We start from the raw sequence: 10,733 nt of genomic DNA on the forward strand, positions 1-10,733 counted from the left end.
ATTAATATATTATTAGAATCAAAAATTTTATTTTGCATATATTGATTGAATTAATTTAATGCTAAAAAAAAAAATCAAAGGCACCTCAACTCTGCACACACACGCAAAGCCCACCTCTCTCTCTCTCACACAAACACACAGAGTGTGAAGGTAAGTAGACTAGAGAGAGAGAGAGAGAGAGAGAGAGCATCTGGGTTTTTGGTGAGAGGGGCTTCTCCTTCCCCACATGCACCCCATCAATACAGCTCACTGACATGGGCTCCCATTGCCATTTTTCCTCAAACCCCCCATATACATATATGTATATATATATTCAATCCTCATTCCACTTTTTTTATTACACATTATAATATTTAACAAATAATATGTGTATCACTCTTTTTAAATGGGTTACATGCAATTTACCAATCCCTGAAAAAATACCAAATTATTTTCTTGAATTTTAAAAAATGAAGCTAATCACCTCTAGCGATAGATTAGATAGGGAGTAATTTGTTGTATTTTTCAAAATAAATGAGACAATCTGCTAAAAAAAATTACGTGAAATACTTTGCTCATTCCTCATATCACATGCAAATAACGAGATGTTATTTTGTGACAAATGTAAAATTCGTGTGTTAGTACGATGTATAAATGCAGAGTAAAAAATCCAACAATTTTTTGTTCACCTCCTCATCATCTCATGATTTTATTTCAAGAAATAACAAATTGACACTTAAAAAACACAACCCACTTGACCAAATGATAAAAAAATAAAATGAAAACAAACTAATGATAATCCCAACTATTTAATTTAAAAAAAAAAATGAAATCTTGTGTATGATGAAGAAATAAAGAAAGTGGAAGGAAAGTAGAAAGGTGGTTTATGAATATTGAGGAGATTTGACAGTGTATATGATGATCAAGTAGCATTAGTTTTTGGCTGGAAATCACACAATTTCGGTGGTCTACCAACTCATGAAAACTAGGGGATCCAACACATTATCATCTTATATGTGTAAGGGAAACTTCTTATTTCAATTTCATCACATCACATAATTAGGGTTCATTTATGGAATTTTAATTAGGATATATTAATGATGGATAGACCAAATTAGGTGGGGTTAAATCATGTTTTAATTAAAGTAAACAAGGCTTTATTGTGTGATTTATTGTATCAAGTGTCAATCAACAAATGCATTTCACTCCTCGTAAACTAAAGTTTACGGATTACATGTTCTAATTTTATATTTTATTGCATCATTTATTTCACTTAATATATCTAGAAAAAAAAATCAAATATAATAAATGAAGTAATATTTATCCACATAAGATATTAATACAATAATTAAAAAACAAAAGATAGAGTTTGTCTTTACATAATTATTTACTATAATATTTGAATTTAGGATAAGTTACAACGTTTTTTATAATTACAAATACCACGTAAAATTAATAATCGTTTAACAAATACATCCTATAATGAATTATTACGAAGGAATATTTATTAAATATTTATTATTAATTTTTAAAATTTTTAAATAATAAAAAATATTTATAATTATAATAAATTTATCCTTAAATTTAACTTGGCACATCATTAAAATGTAAAACTATGGTTATGAGTTTAGAAGTAACTTCTTTTTGTCAAGGAATTTTAACCATGTAAAAGAATATGATGGACATCTTTGTCTGTGTCTTTGTGTAAGTTGGGCCCAAATTTAAGCCGGCCCAGAGCCGACTCACGAGAGTGGTCCATTGATGCAGACCCTTTTTCCTTCAAATCCATCCAAACATAAATGCTCCTGTTTTCTACTGACTTCTGATTAATGATGATGGCTTGTCGGCTTCGATGAGATCATCACTCGGAGCCGGAAACATCGGCTCGGCTGACCAAGTGTTGTCCCTTGGTGGGCCCCAACTTTCTATTATTAGATGGCGCACACGTGAACTCGAGGCTCTTATTCACACGTGTCGCGTTGTTATTGGCTAAGGGTTCCAGTCAGATATCTGTAATCCCAGGAGACAATTGGGTTTGGACCATCACCCCGCAGTTGATTCACTTCCAACATCCAAATTGATTATTGATTATATATTCTAATAATCCAAATCAAATTTTAAAAGATGAGATTTTTCCTTTAAAAATTGCATAAAAGATCAATTAAAAAAACTAAAAATAAATAAATTTAACTAAAAACCTTCGTATCTAAAGAAGCAATCTTGTCTAAATAAAAGATAAAAAAGAATATCAGTAGGGCTCAAAAGAATTATATTTAAATGAGCACTAAGATCAAATTAAATTTAATCGAATCAAACTAACACCAATCATATTGTAAGTGCGTTGTACTTATCATGTAATTAATTTAGGTTCAATCAAACCCGATTGAACTAAAATTTTCTCACTCAAATGCTCATGTTCCTACGAACAACCATTTGATTGAATTGAAATCCATTTTCTCAAAACAGAGGCTTCTAATTCAAACCTAAATCTTTTTCTAGCCCGCTATGATAATTGTAAAATTTTTAAAATTGATAAGGAAAAAAAAGATCGCTCCAATTTCCCGTTGGAGTGTATGATTGCCAGCTTCTACAAGAATCATCCAACTATTGTGGAAAGACATGTCGGCATGAATTATGATGGCATTGAAGGGGATACTGTCGGATAAGATTTTCACAGCATGTACAAGAAAATGCAGTATAAGGAGCAATATATTGAGATTCAACAGAAATAAGGTTGTCACTTGTCAGATTAGATAGCAAGATTTCACGTTCAGATTCATGCATTCAGAATTTTGTCAAATTCAATGGCCTCAGCCGGCCAAAAGCCGGTGGTGGGGGACTTCTGCTCCTGCCAGAATGCCATGTCCCTTTCCCAACATTTTCTAGAACTGCCCAGTAATAATCCCACAAGTCCCAACCTGGATGCTTTCAAACCCGTGATATCGACAACCTATATTGTCCGCAAGTGCATAATACTAATCACACGAACAGCTCAACCGTAATCCACATCAAACAATGGACACTAAAGAAGTGCATGGGGTGGCTGTTAGGGGCTTAGAGTATGACCATTTATGGGCAAGGAATAGATCTAAATAACAGAACGACATGTGTTGAATGCATTTGGTTGGAGTTCCCATTAGCATATCATTATCTGTGATAGGCATATATATGTTGAGACATAAATCATACTTTCTGATAAATTTCCCTAAAGCATGGAATTTTCTTTTTGTGTTGTTTCTTTCCCTTTCAGATTCAAAAAACACTAAGTATAAAGATAATTACTTCAGGAAGTAAGTAGATACGCTTAAGGATTTTGTTTTTTGACATTAGATTCCAGCAGTGTTAGTTTGAAAGCACTCCCCGTGATTTTGCCTCTTATCATGGCTTCTGCTTTCCTTACCTGTTCCAGAGATCCTATGATGAAAAACCTGGATGAAGATAGAACTCTTTAGTATTACAGCAATAAAAGGACGTTTTCTCAATAACATGAAGAAGAACTTTCTCCAATGGCATAATGCCCATTAAAAAAGAAGCTGTTGCTTATTGCATTATACACACACACTCGCACGGATTAAATTCCGAAGCACTAACCAAATTCAAGTTTGTATCCAATCCTGAAACCAAAGTCAGGTGTGATATCAAAGTTAACATTCTGAAATCATATTTTAAATTGTAGAGTGTTCTGTTCGTCCCTGTGATGATCCCACGGGTTGTTGAATAAAGATTCTCTTAACTAACCATATCTGGTCCTTGTTTTCCTCCAATTATTATATCAGCACTGCAAGATCAATTTTCAAGTCGTCAGAGATGAACGAGGAGGCAAATTGTTAAATGGGGTGGAGAGACAACAAAGGAAAAGAAGGGAGAGATAGAGAAAAACACTTGCAGGATTCCTTGATTGATAAGATTGAAGATCCTTTTCTACCAATAATACAACCCATTTTCCAGGTGGAACACTAAGCACTGACAGAACCTCCTCTTCCAGGATGCTCTCTTCCACATTGATGTTGTCTGGTAAGACAAATTTAATGGTTGAAACGTTTGAGGGAAAAGGGGAGGAGTTGTCCATTGTGAATTTCACCAAGCAAAAGAAATGCATACATACAGAAGAATATGCATGCCTTGTTGATTGCATATATTGTGGTAGTGCACTATGAACAACATTTACTGTGGTTCAAGAGTAGTCATAGTGTTTTGTCAGTCCATAATATAACCTTCGCATTTATCAACAAGCAGATTTTGTTCCTGGAAATTCAAATGTCTATCACAAAAATTGGGTATCTCAGCCATGCATGGAGGCAAGTATAAAGCTGCGATGCATCAAATATACCAGCAGATGTCCAAGTTGCAATGTCACTCAGATACAGATATAAATCAAAACTGAGACATCTAAAAAATATTGTATGATATTTAAATTCTAAATGTAGTAGGAAGACATGGTTAACAATATTGAAGACAGAAAAGTAGAATGCTCACGTGTTATGTGCTATAGGTGCCCAAATTAGACAAAAATATAGTGATTCTCAAGCTTCAAGTAGAAAAATCAGATATTAGCCTTCTTCTAGAGATTTGCCGCTTCCATGCAATGGCTTTGTAAAAGATCATTTTCTCTCTGCAATACAACAGTATATGTGCACAAACATCATAATATTAATACCCTGACGCGGTTGTGTGGCCACAGTCCAGCTCTCGAAGATCACCTGGTATAGAAGGAATAATTGGTCAGTCTGCATATTGATTATCATTGATGCAAAAAACATCGACATAGAGAGCTCCACGAATGGTTAGTTGCCCCCAGAGAACGTTCACTTGCCATCATTTTGTGGTATACGCAAGGAAAAAAACGAACATCATCTGCAGCTGCACGATCCATGAGTTCAGACATTGGTCAGTATGCCAAAAACCTTGGATCCTGGAAATTGAAAAATGAAGAAGTATATCAATCTCTAGGATGGAGAAAGGATGCCAACTCATGTATAGTGCTAAGAGCAAGCTTCGCTACTATAACTAGACAGACAATAACTTAAGATAATACATGTGTTTGGGTGATTGTGTAAACAAAAGTTACATATACAGGGTCTCTTGATTCAAATGTTTAACTACAAGCCAACTCGAGCAAAGGTTTGTTCATGACCTCAGTCCATTTAATTCCTCCATCAAATCCACTAGGACTATGGGTGCTGTAATAGGATGAACACCATGCAATAGTATGAATGTTTTAAAGGTTAAAAAGTTCAAATAGAACTAAGTCTACATTTTAGAAACTTCAAATAGGGAACTATTAAATATACTTACTAACAATATGAATTTGGTCTTAAGTTCAGAATGTTGAAGTCAGCACCAAACCAAATACCAGATCTTTTTGTAACATATAAATAGAATGCTAAACAAAATTGCTCTAACAATATGAATCCGGTCTTAAGTTCAGAATGTGAAGTGAAAACCAAACCAAATACCAGATCCTTTTGTAACATATAAATAGAATGCTAAACAAAATTGCTCAGTTCTGTTTTCGCTTTGTAACAATTTTTTAGGTTTGTTTTGGTTCCATAATTTACAAACTGCAAACACCTTAACTAAGATTCAATGCTCTGCCAACTCCAGTAGAACCAGCTTCACATTGAAGTGTTCATGAGTAGTTACCAGATCACCACAAATTATTTCAAAATAAATCTACAGCATCCATTGAATTTTCAGAAAAATCACCTGCCTCTCGTAGAAGAGAGTGTACCTCCTTCTCAACAAATGATATACCTAGAAACACAATAGGATGAATGTCAGAAGGTATGAGAAAGTGAAGAGGAACGATGATTTCCAGCTTTGACCTTCCCGACCACTGTCATTTAGGAATACTAGGCAAAGAAGATCTATACTCAAAAGTAGAATGGGTATACAACGCACCGGCACCTGAGATCAATTATCTGCTCATATATTTTCAAAAATGTGAAGCAGGCCAACAAATAAATATGATGATGGAAGACTTCACTGGACAGAGCCACATGCATGTTATCTAAAGAAGATATTTAAAGGAGAACAGCTTTATTGGACAGGATGAAATAGTTGCTAGAATTGAATTTTCTTATAATTCTTTGAATGGCTTTTGATATAAGCACCAGAATAAGAACATTGGAAATAAAAACACTCTTTGGACACTATACCACAATGGCTGAGTATCTGCCAGCAGGCTATTAATAACGTAGTCAACTGATGATCTCTTCCGTCCATTTTATTCCTCCATGAGATGGAATGCTACCTGAAAATCCAGTATCAGAAGTTACAGAACATATTAGCCCAATCAGTCACCGAGCAGCAGTTTAGTGCATGATGGGCTCTTAGAATTTAACTGTCACAGTAGAAGAGAGTCAAATGTACTTTAAGAAAGTAATTGGCTGCTACCCACTTCCAAGTCTCTAGATATGCCTGTAAACAATTTTTCCGATTTGACATACCACAGTAATGCTAGTAAAATTTGCTAAGTTGCATTTGGTCTTTGCTTTGTTGTGGTGTATATGGAATGAAAAAATAAAAAATAAGTTGGGCAGACACATATTTTTGCAGTTGTTGGGAGGTCTAATGGCTTTTTTAGCACCTTTATCTGGTGGTTCTCAACATAATGCATTGGTCATCTTAACCAGAAACAATCACATATATGTTCTTCGTTCTTAATTATGGAGACACAGGGAACTCTAAATTTTGTTTAGATGTTATTTATCACAAAATACTGATACACTTAACAATTAAACAATAACAGAATCTGGCTAAATATCTTTCCTGTGAGAAAGCTGACAACATAATGCCTATACTCAGCAGTCACTCATCCTCAATCGAAGTATCTAAAAAAGGAAACAAAAGAAGCAAAATAACTCGTAACAACAGTATCATAACAGAGTTAATTTCCAAGCAGAAAAGGCAGATTATACCAGCTTTGAACAAGAACCTAAACGAGAGCCATATTCATATGGCATACAGGCTAGAAGCTTCACTACGAATAAGACACAGGTGCTTCCAAAAAAAAAAAAGAAAAAAAAATTGAAAAGAGAAAAACTCCACCATAAAAAAACTCTGTAAAAAATGTAAACTCAACCACCCCTCAGACACAAAAAACCAAACGTTTAGGGCACCAGAGAGAGAACAACAATATCAAACAAAACTGTTATCACAAACAGCATCCAGAGCAAGCAGATAAAAATTAAAGAAACGATGAACAACACCTGAATCAAAGGGAAGAGCAATGTACGTAGTGCGAGGACTATTCATGTGAACACAAAATTAACATCCACCTGAAATAAAACTGAAAATTATTAAACAGATAAACGATTACATGCAAATATGATGCCCTGTAATTGCACTTGAGCTCATTTTCACGATAAACCAACGCTTCAGCTATGTCTTACCCGTAAGCTCCAGCTCCTTTTCCTCTCCCTGTTCCGGATACGTAGAATTTGGATGTTGTACGAAGGAGGGCGAGGCGCCATAACCCTCGTTTATTCTACAGTAATTTTTTGGCTTCACTGAATCAGGAACATGTGAAAAGTGTGATCTTGCTCTTCGCGGCTAATATTCTCGTTTCTCTCCTCATCCTCCTTTCAACCTTTCCTTTATTCTTACCCCCGGAGGATTTATACACTTGCTCCCCCTGAAGATTCAAGTCATGCTATATTTTTGACATAATTACATTTACATCACCATCCATACTTATTTATATACATAATTAATATTTTTTTAAATAATCATATTTTATTTCGGTAAAGATAAATTACATTAAAAAAAAAAAGATTGTAATGTACAGTCATATGACTGATGTTGTGTGCCATGAAATTTGCCATAATTTATACAAGGTTATCGTACTAATTTTATCGACAATTCTGCACTAAATATAAATAATCAAGCTTATATTATTAAAAACGTCAATTTTATTCGCATAAATGATCTCGCTGTTTTTTTGTTAATAATTATGAGTGATTTTTGTAGTTATATAAGAAATCAATATAATTAATGTAAACAGAACGTACATAAAAGAGTTAAAATGTAATTATTTTTCAGGCCAAGTTATTTGATCTTGCAAATTATTTCACCTAGTACATTTATTTACAAGCTAATTTGGTGAATAACACGTGACTCTAAATTATTTCATTAAATTTATGTTAATAGTTAGGAAAATGATTTGTATTTTACAAATTTATTATTGTTTGCAAACATTAATTTTACAAGACTTTGGGTTAATTTGATTATTTATGAATTCCATAATGTTGGAATTTTTGCATGATGTCTAAATACCGTATCTGAATAAAAGATATAGATTAGTATTAAAACTAATAATTTTAGCATATTCTGCCGCAAAGTTCTTTAACATAATTTGGTTTTGAAAAAATTATCTACCTTATAATAAGTTAGTAATAAATTAATTATAAATAAAAATAAATGTTTATTTTTATTTTTGCTAATGTTAACAGATTTCATATTTTTTTATTAATGGATAAATTTATTTATTAGACAAAAATATAAATATTAATGATATTAAATGTAAGTTCTCAAAAAAAAAATGTTTACGTATAATTATACTAAATCTAAAGAGAAAGCTATGGACCTAATTTCTTATATTAGGAATTCAAAATCCGTGTTTTCCGGATCCATAATTTCAAATATTCTCGAAGAAATAGATCATAAATTAGCATTTCTTTGCATTTTGAGCAGTGCAGTTTAAGTGAATTAGATAAATTTTTATCTGAATTCATAAAATGGTACGGGAATTTGGGTGAAAAGTTGTGGTTCATTTTTCCTTCTAATATTGCAAATGTTGAACTAAAGTTGCAATTTTGTGTTTTAGTTCAAACTGATTGAGCATTCCATCTTCTCATCCATTTATTTGCCGCCGGTTTTCCCAAACGGGTATTAGACGTTAATACCACAATCCATGGCGGCTGCTCCAGCAGGCGGCGTCCGCCTCCTCCACCCTCGCCCATGGCTTCGGAACCTAGGACGAAGAGCACGCCCGCTCTCGATACTCGCGGCCTCTTCACCAATCCAACACTCGGAAGAACTCACAACTACAGCTGCATCGCCTAAACCTCCAAACAAAGATAAGAACTCGCCGTCGTATTACCCCAAGCGAGGCCAGACTCTGGAGCTTGTGTGTGAGAGTTTAGCTTTTAAAGGCAAGGGCCTGTGTAAGGTTGCCGACACCGGCTTCGTTGTCATGTGCGACCGCGCATTGCCTGGAGAAAAGTTCATCGGACGCGTAACTCGGAAGAAGGATAATTACGCAGAGGTTTGTTGCTTATTATTGTTCTTGTCAATGGTTATTCCGTTTCTTTGTGCATTTAGCTTTTTTAACGGCTAGAATTGCCTCTCTTTCTCTATATAATTTTGAATGCTAGTACGCTTTTACCCGTTTGACGAGTGTTCACTGATACTTGAGTGGATTTATACTTTTTAGTTTGATTCTCTTTTTTGGTCGAGTGATTTCGATGGCTAAAGTGTCCTCTATGGAGCCTGCTATGTGTTAATTCATTTTATAACCTTCTTTCCGAATTATTTTCTAAATTGTGTATTCGCACAATCAATAGTACTCGTTAACCTTATTTGATGAGAGACCAGGTGACATTTGTGCCGCTTAAAGTTGCTGTTGGTGTAGTGAATGGATAGTGACTCTGAAGTATATTTGTCCTGTTAAGCTATGTTTGCTTTCATGTTTTGGCATTTTGTGTAAATGGAATTACTAAATCTTTTAGCTCGTTTAAGTTGCTTATGATGATTGTTGTGGTGTTTTGTGTCGAGCGCAGGTGAAAAAATTGAAGACAATAACTCCTCACTGGGATAATGTGGAAGCACCATGTGAATTTGCATCACATTGTGGAGGTTGTAAAACACAAAACCTGTTGTATGAAGCTCAGGTTAGGGCGAAGGAGGAACAGGTGCGCGAGTTGATTGTTCATGTTGGCAAGTTTTCAGATAAAAACTCTGAATATGATGGCATCATGAAGCCTATTGTTCCTTGTGATATCCAGTTCCATTATCGGAATAAGGTCAGTGGATAAGTAGCCCTCTGTGCACCATTATTGAATTGTGATGTATCTCTACACCCGATATTTGTAGATGATCTAATTTTTTTTTAGTTTGTGACTATTTGGTTACTGGTTGTTCAATCTATTTCTTGGTCATGTGTATCTTGAAAGTTTCGATATTGATCATGTTCTTACTTCTTGATGCAAACTTTGTACAATTGGAACACTGAGATTAGTTATGAAGTTTTGGATAATGTGGTTTTAAGTGAGGAAGGATAATTCATGTAAAAGAAAACACTTGACATGGATTCTTGGAGGTACTGCCGCATACATTTAATAAAAAGAGCATTCAACTAGCTCATCCTTTTCCATTTTCCAATGTATTATCATGCCGTTATAGCTCAGAGTCTTTCTTTAGGACTCAATATCCTCGGTTATGTGAGGTTACAAGAGTAAGATGCACATAATACGGGAAAGATAAAGGGAACAAGGATAAAGTTATTTATGTTGCGGAGAAAGATACTTAAGTTCATTTCTTGTGGTCATGTAGATGGAGTTCTCCTTTGGCACCAAAAAGTGGGTACCTGCAGAACTCTTAGGACAGGAATGTGATGAAACCAATGAATATGCTTTGGGATTGCATGCTCCTGGCTTTTATGACAAGGTTCTCAATATTAACAGGTGCTTGTTACAGAGTGATCCAGCAAACAAGGTATGACGGGTCTCCCCTCCCCCACCCCCCCGCTCGCC

General features: G+C 34.6%; 2 protein-coding genes across 10 annotated transcripts in view; one reads left to right on the top strand and one right to left on the bottom strand.

The window, feature by feature from the left end:
- Positions 3,149–7,636, bottom strand: LOC105157710. 9 transcript variants are annotated; one of them, XR_002286730.1, is made up of 9 exons: positions 7,374–7,636; positions 7,191–7,259; positions 6,138–6,232; positions 5,686–5,733; positions 4,637–4,891; positions 4,456–4,507; positions 3,862–3,990; positions 3,571–3,757; positions 3,149–3,407 (listed from the first exon to the last, which is right to left on the bottom strand). XR_002286730.1 is itself a non-coding variant. In XM_011074159.2 (9 exons), the coding sequence occupies exons 3-8, from the start codon at positions 6,202–6,204 to the stop codon at positions 3,752–3,754; spliced, it is 336 nt and encodes a 111-aa protein (XP_011072461.1). In that variant the 5' UTR covers positions 6,205–6,232; positions 7,191–7,259; positions 7,374–7,636; the 3' UTR covers positions 3,149–3,407; positions 3,571–3,751. The 9 variants fall into 9 exon arrangements, 2 of the variants coding, with proteins under 2 accessions (XP_011072461.1, XP_011072459.1); XR_002286729.1 differs by having other exon boundaries at positions 4,085–4,507; XR_002286728.1 differs by adding an exon at positions 4,085–4,224 and having other exon boundaries at positions 4,456–4,891.
- Positions 8,712–10,733, top strand: part of LOC105157711 (uncharacterized RNA methyltransferase CT0009) — a 6,553-nt gene continuing 4,531 nt past the window's right edge. Inside the window, exons 1-3 of the mRNA XM_011074160.2 lie at positions 8,712–9,247; positions 9,762–10,004; positions 10,534–10,695. Coding sequence (XP_011072462.1) covers positions 8,894–9,247; positions 9,762–10,004; positions 10,534–10,695 — 759 coding nt within the window. The 5' untranslated portion in view covers positions 8,712–8,893. The remainder of the gene's footprint in view (positions 9,248–9,761; positions 10,005–10,533; positions 10,696–10,733) is intronic.

The sequence above is a fragment of the Sesamum indicum genome, linkage group LG3 (genome assembly GCF_000512975.1).
Source record: "Sesamum indicum cultivar Zhongzhi No. 13 linkage group LG3, S_indicum_v1.0, whole genome shotgun sequence".
Lineage (NCBI taxonomy): Eukaryota > Viridiplantae > Streptophyta > Magnoliopsida > Lamiales > Pedaliaceae > Sesamum > Sesamum indicum.

Excerpts from the sequence above, each read along its gene's own strand:
- LOC105157710 (XM_011074157.2), bottom strand. The coding sequence starts at position 6,204 with ATGGACGGAAGAGATCATCAGTTGACTACGTTATTAATAGCCTGCTGG. Across the intron at positions 4,840-5,685 it reads CTCTCTTCTACGAGAGGCAG|CTGCAGATGATGTTCGTTTT; the intron begins GTGATTTTTCTG and ends TGGATCGTGCAG. Across the intron at positions 4,680-4,792 it reads GCGTATACCACAAAATGATG|GTGATCTTCGAGAGCTGGAC; the intron begins GCAAGTGAACGT and ends CTTCTATACCAG.